Genomic DNA, 13,752 nt, shown 5'->3' on the forward strand with positions numbered 1-13,752 from the left:
AGATTGGTTAGTGACAATTAGAATATTCAGTGCAGGAGATGATTTATTGTATTGTAACCAGGACTTCTGTACCACTCTACTTACCCCCTTACCCGCTTACTCTCTTTCTTACCTCCTCTTCGCTCACTCTTACTCCACTCTTACCTACTTGCTCTTACTTTTACTCCCTTGCTCTCTTGGGCCTGCTCAGAGCTGCCAGCTGCAGCTCTAAGCAGTGCCCCTGTACCCACGCCCTTTGCAATAAACCGCATGTTCCAAGATCTGACTTCAGAGATCTCTCGTCTCCGTCCGTCCCGACCGTCCAACCCACCCAAAGCTCCTACACACTGGCACCTTCTTGGGCAATGATTCCTGCTTGGATAGTTTGGAAGGAGGTGGGAGGTGAAAGGATGTCTGCAGGAGTTTGGGATCTGAAGTGTAATTACACTGATGAGCTACAGCAAGGCTGGGAATCCATGAGGAGCAGAACTGTGAGGCTCAAGTGCTGCTACCAGGACCAGGGCAGGCTAAAATTTTAAAAAAGCCAATTTTTTTTTTTTCTAGTTTGGAGCACAGTGAATTTATCACAGTGTTTAAAGGAGGGGAGGAGTTGGTTTTGGTGACTGGTTGGGCTGAAGGGGTTTCTTTGGTGCAGCTCAACACTGGAAAGGGACAAAACTCGTTGGGCAAAGGTGAAGTGGCATCCAAAAGTCAACACAAGGCATAGATTGGTATTCTCAGGTGTTATTGATTTTTTTTCCTCTTAAAATAAGAAGTGGGAATTTGTATTAAGTACTAGGGGATTTTTAAAGTGCTCAAAAATTTATCTTCAGCACAAGGTTCTGCTAAAAATAGAACAAAGTCTCCATGCAGGTGCTCTGTGGAGTCTGCCATGCTATCCCCTGCCCCAGGACATTTGGGAGCAGGAATGTGACAGCACCAAGTTCTCACATGGTGCCTCTGTGAGCACCCACAGTCCTGAAGCCTCTCGGGCACCAGCTGTGTCCAAGCTGTGGCCAAGCGCCTGCAATCTGCCGCCTGCATTTGCCCGTGAGCAGTGAATAATGCATGTCCTGATCCCATGGCTGCTGCCCTGGGAAAACCAGGCAGTGTCCCCATGGGGGAGCACAGTGGGTTCTCCCCCTGAGTCACCTTTGGGCTGCTTCAGGGGTCACTGCTCTAGAAGTCAGAGTCTCTGGAGTGGAGAAGTTGGAACCATGGGCTGTGTCCCAGGGTGGAGCACAGTGGTGCTTCCCATGGAGTCACCTTGGGGCTGTTCAGGAGTTGCTGTCCTGGCAAGAAGCCAAAGTCCCTGGGGGTGTGAGGGGTTTCCTGGGCTCAATTTGGCTTCGTTCAGCCCAGCAAGGCCGCTGCTGTTATCTCACGGCGCTGGTGGAGGGCCCTGCCCGTGGTTATCAGGAGGGTTTGTGCACTCTGTTTCGGTGCTGGGCATGCCTGGTGGGGCAGCAGTGCCAGCAGGAAAGCTCTGAAAGGTTTCTCTAAAACCAAAGACCTCCATTCTGTGTGTTTACCCACACCTGACATGAGTGCAGCTGGGCAGCACCTTCTGTGTTCCTGCTTTTCCACTGGCAGCTGTGCAGTCACACATTCTTCAGGCAGGTGAAACACCCCCACAAAATGCAGTGTTGTAATGAGCTCCATGGCCACATGGGTGCTGCTGCCAGTGAAACCATGGGCATGGCACAGGGAAGGGGCTTTGACCTTCTGCTGCTACAAAACCCATCCCTGCACATCTGCTTATTGTGCAGCCTGGAGGAAATTCTTCATGGAAGGGGTCGTTAAGCACTGGAAGTGCCCAGGGAGGTGGTGGAGTTTTCAAAGGAATGCCTGGATGTAGCACTCAGTGCTCTGGGCTGGGGACAAGGTGGGCATCAGACACAGCTTGGACTTGATGATCCTGGAGAGTTTTCCAGCCTCAGTGATTCCATGGAAGGCTGTGGGACACTGCAGTGGTGTGGGAATGCTGCAGGGGGTGACAGCTCTTGTCCTTTCTCCGCACAGGATGGAGACACAGACAAGAAGGACCCTTTTGAGGAGAGTGGGCTGAGCCTGAGCCCGACGGCTGCTGAGGCCAAGGAGAAGGTGAGGGCCAAGCGTGTGAAGAAGCGAGCGCCGCAGATGGACTGGAACAAGAAACGGGAGATTTTCAGCAATTTCTGAGCCCTGCTGGTGGCCGCCGTCCGCTCTCCTCCCGCCCCAGCTTGGACGTTTCTGAGGTGCCTACGCCCTGTCCTTTGGTGTCCACGTGAGATGCTTTGTGCTCTGCTCTTCACTGGTTGCTTTTACAAGGCGTATTTTAAAGTCCTTTTTATTTTTATTTTTTATTATTATTGTTATTATTATTATTATTATTATTGTTACTCACCAGCGATTCTCATAAGACAAATGTGACCAAAGCTCCTTTTCTTGCTTGCTCTTAAGCCTGGCTCCAGCTGCCCACCGTCCCCTGTTCCCGTGAGAAAGGACTGGAAGAATTTTAACTCTTGTTTCTTAACTGCATCGTTTAGGCTTCTGTTACTTCTTTTTTACTTTTTATGTGGGGTGTTTGGGCTTTGTGGGTGTCCCAGACTGAGCCCCGTGGGATGCTCTGTGCCCCTGTGGAAACGGCTCATGGTGGGTGCCCACAGGGTGGGGGTGCCATGGACCCCCTCCCCAGCTCCCCATGCCCAGCATTAGCTACTCCCACCATGGGAAAATGGACTGTGGCTGGAAATCGCTTTGCTATTGAAGCAAAAACGTTTGTTTTGTTGGTTTTGGTTTTTTTTTAATGAAGTCCCATGTGTTTCCAGTTAGTTTAGGAACCTCCCCCCCACCAGCAGCTCCTGCCCGACAGTAAAAGCCCATTTTTCACCCCCCGACAGCTCTGCAGAGTGGAGAGGGTGGGGTTTAAAAGCAAACCCCAAACCCAAAGGCCACAGCCCTCCCCATCTGCAGCCGTGGACGTGGCAGGGGAAGGAGGGAGCAGGGCCGGTCCTGCCCCACAGAGCACAAAGATGAGAACCACGAGATGCCACAACAACTCTTTGGACAGACCTGGAAGTGGGGATGACCCAACATCTGCTTCCAGGAGGGAACACAGGGATGCAGCTCTGACTGTAGGCTCGGCGCTGGGGAGTGGGGCTGGTCCAGGTCCCACCTGGGCTGGGATTTGGTGTCCCCAGCCCAGGAGTGCCTTGCCGTTGGAAGGACATCCTCCGAAGCCATGGGGTGTCCGTGGGGCTGGAGATGGAGCAGGCACTGGCGTGATGGAGTGGGCAGTACCTCTGGCTTCCTGTGGTCTCCTTCAAACCCCCACTCTCAGCATTCGAAGTGAATGAAACTTTAAAGTGTTACAGATTAAGTCCATTTAAGCTCTTTATTGTTGCCTTTGGCTGTGTGAGTGAAGGTGACTCAGCGGAGCTGCAGTGCTCACAGGTAGCAGAGCTGCGTTACCAGGGCAGGGGCTGGGGCTGTCCCACTCCCTCCCACGCTCCAGCAGCAATTCCAGCCCCGCTGTGGGAAGGGACTGGGATTACAAAGCCACTTTTCCCAGCTGAAAGCAAATGGCAGCGAACACCTGGCCGTGGATGAAGTGTGAACACAGAGCTGTGGCTGTGCCCTGCCTCACTCCAGTCCTTCTGTGATTAAAAACCCTTGGGTGGTCAGTGTGCTGTAGATGTGGGAGTGGCTCTGCACGGATTTCCTAAGGCATTTCCAAATTATGGAGCGAAAAGGTGCCTTATACCATTCTCTGCTCTCCTCAGCAGCAGGCTGGGGCTCAGCACGGGCTGGTTGGCTTCCCTCGGGAGCAGCTGGTGCCTGTGGCCCTTTGCTGCTGGCAGGAGAGTGTGGAGAGCCTCAGGGGTGAAGGAGATGAGTTCTCTTTGTGAAAGTTATCTTTTAGGATTGTTGATGGGCTGAACAGGTTGAAAATAATGACTTTGGAGAGGAACTAGTGCAGGTGTTCGGCTGTGGGTGATGAGACAGGCAGTGGGATGATGGGGGATGTGGAGAGGTTGCCTCCGCTTGGGGCTCTGCCATTAACAAGACACCTCTTCCCCATCCCACTTCAAATGACCTGCTCTCCTTTTGGCCCCCAAAATACTATCTTCTCTCTCTGGGTAATGTTTGGAAGGAGCTCCTCTTTTCCATGGTGTGCACGTTGCTTCCTGTGCCCGCGTTGCCAAACCCCGGCAGCGCCCGGGCTGCGCGGGGCAGAGCGTTCCCAGGACACTCTGATGCACGTCAGAGAGCACCAACCTGGTGTAAACACCCCACTTCTCATCCAAGACTGCTGTAGTTGAGGGGGGGAAGAAAAAAACCTTGTGTAGTTTTGAATGTAGATCAAAAGAAATCAGGTGTGCAAATCCGTACTGATAAAATTGAAAATCTTAATCTCTTAGTCCATGGAAACTGCTCCTGGTTGAAGCATTACTGCATTCCTGACATCTTGTAGCTCAGTAGTAATTATTCCATTCCTGTACATTTAACTTGGAAAAGAAAAATCAATAAAGTCTAAGGCTGTCAGCAGCATTGCAAACCCACCATGTACACTGTATTGTCAGTAATAAACTTGGTTTGCCATGTACCCAGCACTTATCTGCTCTTTCCTCAGCTGCTCAGGGAGCCCAGAGCGGAATTGCAGCCCTTTAGCACATTGTAAACTTTGCTTCCTCCCTCGACTCTTTAAAGAGGAGCTGGAATTATGTCTTTGAAGCTCCACAATGAAGTCAGCACTGCCCTTTCTTTGAAGAACAAAACACAGGGGTGGTGGTGTCCCTCTGTCAGCTCCTGGGGACACAGCCTGGCTCTCGTGGCTGCTGTAACCCTTGTGGCACAGAGTGGTACTGGCTCATCTCCTGGCCCTGCTCTGCATCACCCCCTGCTCTTCTGCTGCCAGGACCCAGAGATCACTTGTCCAGGCAGTGATTCCCTCTGCTCCTGGCTTGGGAAGGCTTCAGCTGTACCTCAGAATATCAGGATCACCAAGGTTGGAAAAGCTCTCCAGGATCATGGAGTTCAACTTGTGCCCCATTCCCACCTTGTCCCCAGCCCAGAGCACTGAGTGCCACGTCCAGGCCTTCCCTAGACACCTCCAGGGATGGGGACTCCAAACCTCCCTGGGCAGCCCCTTCCAGTGTTTAACCACCTCTTCCATGAAGAAATTCTTCCTGCTGTCCACCCTGGATGTCCCCTGGCACAGCTCTTGTCCTGTTGGCAGCACACCTCGTGGTGGCAGAGCCCCTGTCAGGGCTGGGCAGGTGTGTGCTGCCCACTCTTGAGCTGGCAGGGCAGGGCTGGTTGCCATGGTCTCAGCCTTGCTGAGGTCACCCACATTCTCCTCCCCTCACCCAGTGTCACACAAATGCCAGCAAACCTCGTGGGTGCAAAAAAACCCTCACCACCTTTATTAAATGAGTATTTACAAGCAGCAGCAAGTCCCTGAGGACAAAGCTTTTCTCTCCAGTGACTCAGCGTGGCACAGCTGGGACGTGCTCAGCCATTCACCCAGGCTGGAGCCTTCAGCTCTGTCCCAGCAGGACTGCTGCCTCTCAAAGCTCCTTTTTCCTCTGGAGAGCTGAGCCATTGCCAGTGGCTGTTCCCTCGAGCTGCTGCAGCAGGCTCCTGTCCCCTGCAGTCACACTGCCAGCCCTGTGCCAGGCCTAGCTTTACCAGGGCTCAGCCCAAGCAGCTTTGTGGCTCTCCAAAGGCTGGATGATCCCTCAGTGTCTCTTGGCAGCTGGGCAAATGTCTTGGTTGAGGCACTGGCTGCAGCGAGGGTTCACAGGCAGGCAGGTCTGCTGCCCAAAGCCCACCAGGAGCCAGTTTATCTCCTTCCAGAGGTCCCTGCAGTAAGAGGAGAAACTTCAGTGTTGCCATGCAGCTGCTTGGAAGGGGTGAGGAACAACCTGTGGTGTTAATGGGATCCCTTTCCCCTTCTGCCTGTTCCTCCTGGCTTCCCCTGGAGGTGAAGCCTCCCCAGCCTCCTAACCCTTCCTGACCCCTGCTAGGAACAGCTCTCCCAACCTTTCCTGATCCTGCTGAGCTGGGTGGGGAGCAATGCTTGCGCTCAGGCACGTGCCAGATGTGGAGATGTCCCTGTGTACGTGTTAGCTGGTGTTTGATACTGAAAATTAATCACCAATGAAGGCCAGGATCCAGCCCTGGGCTGATGCTGCTGCTGGGCTCAGCAAGGCCCTGTGTGGAAAAGTACCTGGCTTGGGTCATGGTAAACTTGGTAAGGCAAAAATCAGGGATCAAGAGCTCTACTAGTGGTGATTGATCCATCTGGCAGCAACAGAACTGGCACGCAGGTGAGATGTTGCTGCTGTAGCTCTGGCAGAGGGGAAACACCTGCAGCTACTGCAACCCTGGAAAGAGGAGGGAGCCAAAACACAGTCCCTGAAACTGCTCCGAGCAGGACTTAGTGCAGACATGGCTCCTGCAGACAGCAGGGGCTCAGAGCTCACCTGGGCAGCCAGTCCTCCAGTGCCACCCGAGTCTCCTCAGGGTGCTTGGTCTCCTTCTTCACCCACTTGAGCCTGTTTGAGATCCTGTGCACGTGGGTGTCCACAGCTGGGGAGGGAGAGCCCAGAGTTTAGGTGGGGCAGACACACCTGAATGGAGAGAGCACAGCCAAAAGCTGCCTGTGACAGCCACCAGGCCCAGGGCAGGGCTTCCCCTGTGGGCAGCAGGAGCAGCCAGGTGGAACGGGAGCGAAGGGCAGGGAAGGCTCACTCCAAGAACAAACGTTTTCTTCCCAGGCCTGGAGCCAAAAGCATTTGGGGTGGGTGTCTCCCCCCAGGCTCACACAGTCCGAGGCAGCCTCTCCCAAGGTTCCCCTGCTCCGTGGAGCAGGCATGGGGCAGCCTGGCCCCGGTTCCCACTCTACGTTCTCATCCTCCCTGAAGTTACGCAAATTGTGATCTCTGCCCCTTCCTTTGCCCACATGGAAAACACATTTCATAATACCCACCAGCAGAGAGGGCTTGGGAGGCTTAAAGCGTGTTTATAATGTGCTTTGAGCTTAAAAGCTCTGAATGCAAAGTGTATTATTGTTAGATCAGCAGTGATAAACCTGTCTCTAGGGCTAATTGGGCAAAACTCAGGAAATTGCTGTAAACAGGAAGACTAAGCCTTGCCTCCCAAATCAAAACCGAGCATGCAATTATTTGGAAAACACTTGGCTGGTTTGGCTGCCGCTGGACTTCCCCACAGCAGGAGAACAACAGATCCCAAGGGTTTGATGTAGTGCAAGGGCCACGGCCTGTCCAGCTGATGGGCAGTGGAGGGGCTGCAGAATTCAGCTCCCACCCACTCGCTCACCCTGGCTTTCCCAGCGCTCTTCCATCAAGCAGCAAATCCTTCTGGAATACTAATCCATCCCCAGGGGCCCCAGGCTGCAACCTGCACGTGATGGCCCAGCCCCATCTGGCACCAGCTCCCCAGGCAGTGACTTCTCTTGGGAATTTCTGCTATTAAATTTGGGGAGAAACAGCAGCTGCTTAAATCCTACAACTCACTGAGTGAGTGGCTGAGGGTCACATCATTCCCCTACCCAAATACTCTGCAGATAACTGACCTAAAGGGATGTTACCAGGCTCCTGGGGCTGGGGCTGCAATGCTCCCCCTCTGCCTGGGGAATGTATCAGGCAGGATCTAGGAGAGGGATGGGAAAAACCCAGTCCAACTCACCTATGCCAGCCACGCTGTCCCAGGCAATGTGCATGGCCAAATGGGCCATTTTGGGCCCAACTCCTGGCAGCTGCACCAGCTCCTCCACAGTGCTCGGGATGTCACCCCCATACTTCTGCTTCAGGATGGCTGTGGTCTGCTTTATGTACTTCACCTTGTTCTGGAAAACCAAGGGCAAAGGCACACGATCCAAGCTGCCCTCCAATACAGGGAAAACAGACCAACAGCCCAGAACACCAACCACTGCTCAGTGTGTGTGACAGGTGAGGCCACACATGGGAGCTGTGGAGGGGAGACAGAGCCTTGACTTCTCCTTGAAGTCAAAATGCTGAGAGCTGGGAGCTCCAACCTCCCTGCACACTCCAGGCCCTGCAGCCAAGAATCTCATCTTACTGGCAATACAAAATACCCAAATCGGTGTAAAATTCAGCTTTTAGCCTGAAGCCAGGGGAAAGCTCCCCACGGGAAGGGCACAGGGGGTTCCTCTGCGTCCATGTGGCGATCCTGCACTCACCCTCCAGAATCCCACGGGATAAATGATCTGTCCCAGGGTCTCATCATCCATCTGCAGCACGGTGTCCACAGTGAGACCGTGCTGGCGCAGGCGCAGCATGGCAGCACTTGTCACCTGGTCCTTGGTCTGGCTGGACAGCATCAGGGCCAGCAGCACCTGGTAGCGCATGACCTGGGCACAAAGGGGACACTGAGACACCCAGGGAGGATCTGGCACCTCCAGCACCACCCTCAGTGCAGGGTGTGCTCCCACCCTTCAGCCGGATCCACCTCCAAGAGAACGGAAGGCTGCAACAGGAATAATCCATAACCTTTTAATTCCACCACACAATAAAGGGAGAAAAGAAACACCTTCAAGCTCAGCTGTCAGTATCTATGAGAGGGCAGGGAGCAGCTCTGTCTGCTGGGATCTCACTCCAAAGACGCCAGTCCTGACCCACAAATGGCTGGACAAAACTTTTCCTGAGGATGGAATTCTCAGGAGACCCCACAGGATGCACAAGTACAAATGCCCAATGATTTTTCATGCAATTTCTGCCCTAAGCAGCTTTTGAAAATCCCAACCCTTTCTCACTAGGCTTCAGTAGGAACTGGGTGTCTGGTTCCAGTGAGCTCCTCACAGAACTAAATCTGCATCTCTGATGACAGAGACTGGGAGAAGGACAAATCCCAGAAATTCCTTTGCTGCTGCCATGCAGGGTTTAGCCAGGCCATCACCTCCTATTTCCCAATTCTTTCTCCTCAGACGTGATTTTGTCCTACCAGAGTGAGGAGGATGATGCAACTAACCCAAAATGACCCAGGATAACATGGGACACAATCCTGCCTCCAGCTCTCCTACAAAGTTTACAAAACCACAGGTGCACCAGGAAAAATCCCTGAGTGCGTGGAAACAGGATAATCTCAGAGTACAAGGAAATGGTGTGAGGAGCTGAGAGTTACAACATCCATTTTTTCTTGGAAGCAACAACCTCGCTTCCCTAGGGAAGAGAAGCTATTTCCATGTGGTGCACCATGGACCCCTGGCCCCACAGCTGCCAACCCACGTGGCTGAGAGCGCGTGACGTTCCCTGAGGCCGGGGTTAGAGCTCATCCTTCTCCCCAGGGATCCAAGCCCAGGGCACAATGCCAGCAGCAAAGACAGCGTTCCATGTGCTCAGGCTGTCCAGCTGTGTCCTCCAGACCCCTCCCTCAGAGCCCAGCAGGTCCTGCTGCTCCTCCAAGCCTGCCTCTGGATGACCTCCACATTCCCACTGCAAAGGCTCCCACTGCTTCTCCGAGCCTGCCCACGGGTGATCCCCACATTCCTCTGCATTCCACAGTCATCTTGCTGGGTACTTTCCTCGGACTTCTACAGAGGTTTTTAAGGAAAAAAGGAATGTGGCTTCATGCCCTGTCAGCCTGCTCCATAAGGCAGCACTGCCCCTCACATTCATTACATCCTCTGGGACCAATCCTGGCCCAGAGTCCTGATCCAGTTTCTGTCCTGGAAACATCCCAAGTGGGACAGATCCAGGGGCAGCATGAGGATGAGGAAGGCTGTGTTTTCCTGTGCCTGCTGGAGCTGGCAGCAGGATGCTGTTCCCTGTGGGAATGCTGTTCCCTGTGGGAGTGCTGTTGTTACCTGTGGAGGTGCACCGCTGTCGTAGCACTTCTGCACTCCCATCTCATCCACGGGAGCATCCCTGCTCCTCCTCATCTCCCGGATGCGCTCCAGCTGCTCCCTCCAGTCCCGTGGCTCCCAGCGCGGTCTCCGGGGCTCGGCCCTATCGCCCTGCCCAGGTTCATAGGCAATGGCAACGCTCTTCCTCCTCCTGCTGCGCCTCGGGATGCCGGCGGTGCCCTGGATCTGGCTCCCTGCGCGGGATGGCAGAGAGATTCCAGGCTTGAGGAAAGATGCCTTCAGCCCTCACAGAGCTCATTGACAGCCTCATGTGTCACCAATCACCCAGGGAACCGTGACCAGGGCGAGTTCCCTCCCCATACTCCCAACCCAAACACTGCACATCCCCCAGTCCCAAGCAGAGCCAGCACGGGGCGAGGGAGGGCAGGGCGGAAGGACTGAGAGACAAGTGACAACAGTGGGGTCACATGTCACACGATGGGGACACGTGTCCCAAACACAGGTGAGGCTGCTGAAGGTGCATCCCCAAGCCCCAGCCCAGACATCCCTCGCTGCCGCATCCCGGGCTCCGAGGGGGATGTGACAAGGACACCCAGCCCCTGTCCCCAGCCAGGCCGGGCCCTCACTGCTCCTGGTGCAGCCTCAGCCCCTCCTCGTGCCCAGCACAGCCCCGATCCCCGCTTCCCATACTTCCCGGAATCCTCAATTTTCCCTCTACCGCACGCCTCGTGTCCTCGATCCCCTCTTCCCGTACCCCCAAGACGCCCCGCTCCTCTTGTCCGTACTCCCGCTCCTCCTGTCCGTACCGCCGATCCCCTGTCCCGTACCCCGATCCCCTGTCCCACACCCTCCATCCCCTGTCCGTGCCCTATCCCCTGTCCGTGCCCCGGTTCCCTGTCCGTACCCCCGTTCCCCGCGGCCGAGCGGAGCCGCCGCAGCGCCGCGGAGGCGGCGGGCCCGGGCCGCGCCGCGCTCATGGCGGCCCCGCGAACTACCGGGCCCGGGGCGCACCGGGGCCGCCGGAACGGGCGGGGCTTCCGCGGGGGCGGTGCCGGCACCGGGCCCCGAGCGGAGCGGGCCGGGCCGGGCCGGGGGCGGCGGGGCCGGGCCGGGCCGGGCCGGCGGTGAGTGACGGGGACGGCGGGGGGCCCGGCTCCCTGTGAGGGGGACGCGCTTTGGGGCCGCGCTGTGACCCGCGCTGTGTTTTGGGGGGCTGTGCTGTGACCCCGTTGTGTGTTCGGGGGGGGTCTGCGGTGTGACCCCCGCTGTGTTTTGGAGGGGGCTGGGATGTGACGCTCGTTGTGTTTGGGGGGGGCTGTGGTGGGACCCCCGTTGTGTGTTCCTAAGAGGTTGTGCCATGTCTTGGGTTGGGGGTGGGATGTGGCGTGTCCGGGCTTGTTTGGGGGTCACGGGGGGACATTGTGGCATCGCCTGCGGTGGGTTAGGGCTGTGGGGGTCCCTAGGGCGGTGCACTCTGTGCGTCCCTTGGGACAGTGGGCTGGGGGCATGGCGTGTCCCCTGGTGACATTGGGCAGGAGGCCATGGCGTGTCCCCTGGGATGCTGGGACAGGCTCTGTGGTGCATCCCTAGGAGCACCAGGGATTGCTGTGCCCAGGGTGTTGGAAAGGCCATGGGATGTCCATAGGAATTTAGGGGTGCCGGGGTTGTGCAGGGTCGTGTGCCCAGGGCAGGGGTCCCCAAGGGACAGTGGATTTGGGCAGGGGGAGACAGTTTCTGGGGGTTGTTGCTGTAATGGCCATCCTTGTTCTTGCCCCTGTCTTTCTCTTGCCATGGCAGCACTTGGATGTTCCAACACTCAGATTTGTAAGTCCTTCCTCACATCCACATCAACAGCACAGCACGTTGTGCTTGGCCTTTGCTTTGGGAACAACTATCCAGCTCACACCCTCCAAAAAGTGTGTGCACATGGACATATTGCAAAAATCAGCCTGTATGGTGGGCTGGGCATTCAGAGCTCCCAGGACTATCCCAAAGGCTCCAGGTTCCATGGGGAGCTGCAGGATGTGGGTGCTGAAGGCAGGAACAGCACGAGCTCCTTGTGTTTCCTCAGTGTTGGGCTTCTCTTTGAAAAGTCTCAAGACACCCAAGCTCTTTGGAGAAGCCCCGGTGTGATGCTGTCACTGGTGTTTTCCCACTGAAATATTCTCCTTGGGCCTCCCTTAGTGGAACCCTGTTCTGTGCTTGCAGGGCCTCAGCGCTTGGCAGCAATGGCAAAGCCTCAGAGCAAGGATTCTGGACTGAAGGAGAAGTTCAGGAACCTCCTGGGGCTGGGAACATCCCGGGGAAGTTCAAAGTCGTCGGAGGGCAAGCAGACAGAGTTTATCATCACCGCAGAAATACTCAAGGTGTGAGAACTGAGTGGAGTGAAGGGGGGGATAGTACCAGGGGTACCTTGGCTGAGGGGATCAGGAGGGCTTCCTCCTTCTCCTGTGTTCCTCTCCATTCAGTTCCTCTCCTGATCTCTCAACTCATTCACTGGTGAATTGGATGTAAAACTCGCCTACTTTGCAGCTCCAGCATTTGAGTTATTCTCTCTTTGAATACTTTGGAGATACTTGTTATGTTGAGTTACAGGGTATTTCCCTATCCCCTCTATTTTTGTAGTCTGAGCTTGATGAAGTTTCTGTGGTGGCAGTTTCCAGTGTTTCTATTTTATGAAAACCTTACAGTTCTGTGGAAATGAAAAATAAAATAATTGATTCTAGTAATTGGTACCATAAGTCTGTAAGCAGAATAGTTGGCACAGAAGGAGGAAAATGCGAAAAAAAAGGAGGAGACCAGAATTCCTTCTCCCCTTGGAGAAATGGATAAGTGTTTCTGGTAAGATAAGCTGTTAACTTATTTCTCCATTTCTTTCCAGGAACTGAGCATAGAATGTGGATTGAGTAACAGGATACGAGCAATCGGTCAAATTTGTGAAGTGGCAAAAACCAAGAAAATTGAAGAGGTGGGTTCCAAAGTGTTCAGTGAGTATTGGAAGGACGGAAATTTAGGCAGCAGCTCTCAAACTACTGTAAGAGACTCCTGTTGTTTAGAAAGCATTTTAAAATGGATGATCCCAGAGGCTGCTTCGGGCTATAAAAGGAAATTAGTCTGCCCAACCTTCCAGCTCTGGAACAGAGAGGATGGAGCTGATGGGCTTCCTGCACCTTCCTGGAAGGAGAATGTTGGGAGATGATGTTCATGGGGATGATGTTTAGAGGGGTTTCCTTATCTCCTGGCTTCTTAATAAGCAGTCCCCAGTTGGTTTTGAACTCATCTTGTAGCTGCGTGAAGGCTTCTGCACAAATGTTCCCACTGAAGTGAGTGTGGGGATGAGGAATTCCAGTTCCTGGGGTGTAGGACTGGATTTGGTGTCTCCTGGGGTTGATCTGAGGGTGTGACCAGGTGGGTGAGTGTTCCTCGGAACAGCGAACTTCGGACATGAGATCCCTGGGTCTGAATCATTAATTGCCATAATTCATTGTGACCTGCTGGCTTGAGATCCCAGGAGGAGCTGATCTTTCCTGCCTCACGCTGTTTCTGCTCCCAGCACGCCGTGGAGGCCGTGTGGAAGGTGGTGGCTGACATGCTGCAGCCGGAGCGTCCCGCCGAGGCCAGGCATGCCGTGCTTCACCTGCTCAAGTCCATCGTCCAGGGCCAGGTGACAACCAACTCACGGGGCAGGGGACACTGACCTGAACTGGGCTTTGTGCAGGGGAGAAGTGGGAAAGCACCAGGGGGCTCTTCTCTGCAATTGTTCATATTTGAAGTTTTGGTTGTACCTCTTAAACGAGAAGAGGAAGCATTTTAATTTAAGTCTTGGTTTGATCTCGTAGCAAAAGTTTTCATACAACTCATAGAAAGCTTTTCTGGTTTGGGGTAACACTCTTGAGAAAGAGGAAATACTTTGGGTTGAGTTCAGCATAATTCAGCAAATT

At 54.5% G+C, this 13,752-nt stretch overlaps 3 protein-coding genes across 8 annotated transcripts in view; 2 read left to right on the forward strand and 1 right to left on the reverse strand.

The window, feature by feature from the left end:
* NHERF2 (NHERF family PDZ scaffold protein 2) overlaps positions 1 to 4,519 on the forward strand; it is a 33,979-nt gene extending 29,460 nt beyond the window's left edge. For both annotated transcript variants that reach the window (XM_082292039.1, XM_082292040.1), the window contains exon 7: positions 2,002 to 4,519. In XM_082292039.1, the coding sequence (XP_082148165.1) occupies positions 2,002 to 2,160 (159 nt within the window). In that variant the 3' untranslated portion in view covers positions 2,161 to 4,519. The remainder of the gene's footprint in view (positions 1 to 2,001) is intronic.
* An 845-nt stretch (positions 4,520 to 5,364) lies between these two features.
* NTHL1 (nth like DNA glycosylase 1) lies at positions 5,365 to 10,797 on the reverse strand. Of its 2 annotated transcripts, none has more exons than XM_082292552.1 (6): positions 10,716 to 10,797; positions 9,812 to 10,044; positions 8,189 to 8,359; positions 7,675 to 7,834; positions 6,450 to 6,555; positions 5,365 to 5,826 (listed from the first exon to the last, which is right to left on the reverse strand). In XM_082292552.1, exons 1-6 carry the CDS (start codon positions 10,786 to 10,788, stop codon positions 5,703 to 5,705), a joined length of 867 nt encoding a protein of 288 aa, XP_082148678.1. In that variant the 5' UTR covers positions 10,789 to 10,797; the 3' UTR covers positions 5,365 to 5,702. The 2 variants fall into 2 exon arrangements, 1 of the variants encoding a protein (XP_082148678.1); XR_014226888.1 differs by having other exon boundaries at positions 5,691 to 5,826; positions 6,450 to 6,596.
* A 73-nt stretch (positions 10,798 to 10,870) lies between these two features.
* The window catches only part of TSC2 (TSC complex subunit 2), a 32,204-nt gene continuing 29,322 nt past the window's right edge, over positions 10,871 to 13,752 (forward strand). For all 4 annotated transcript variants that reach the window (XM_082292171.1, XM_082292173.1, XM_082292172.1 and 1 more), the window contains exons 1-4: positions 10,871 to 10,935; positions 12,020 to 12,177; positions 12,693 to 12,779; positions 13,365 to 13,475. In XM_082292171.1, the coding sequence (XP_082148297.1) occupies positions 12,040 to 12,177; positions 12,693 to 12,779; positions 13,365 to 13,475 (336 nt within the window). In that variant the 5' untranslated portion in view covers positions 10,871 to 10,935; positions 12,020 to 12,039. The remainder of the gene's footprint in view (positions 10,936 to 12,019; positions 12,178 to 12,692; positions 12,780 to 13,364; positions 13,476 to 13,752) is intronic.

Source organism: Coloeus monedula (genome assembly GCF_965178545.1).
Source record: "Coloeus monedula genome assembly, chromosome: 16".
Classification (NCBI taxonomy): domain Eukaryota; kingdom Metazoa; phylum Chordata; class Aves; order Passeriformes; family Corvidae; genus Coloeus; species Coloeus monedula.

Bases quoted from the DNA above. Each gene is read 5' to 3' on its own strand.
- NTHL1 (XM_082292552.1), bottom strand. From the start codon at position 10,788: ATGAGCGCGGCGCGGCCCGGGCCCGCCGCCTCCGCGGCGCTGCGGCGG. The intron at 8,360-9,811 runs GTAACAACAGCA...CTTTGTGCCCAG, and splicing joins ACAGCGGTGCACCTCCACAG to GTCATGCGCTACCAGGTGCT. The intron at 7,835-8,188 runs GTGAGTGCAGGA...TTGGTTTTCCAG, and splicing joins ATCCCGTGGGATTCTGGAGG to AACAAGGTGAAGTACATAAA.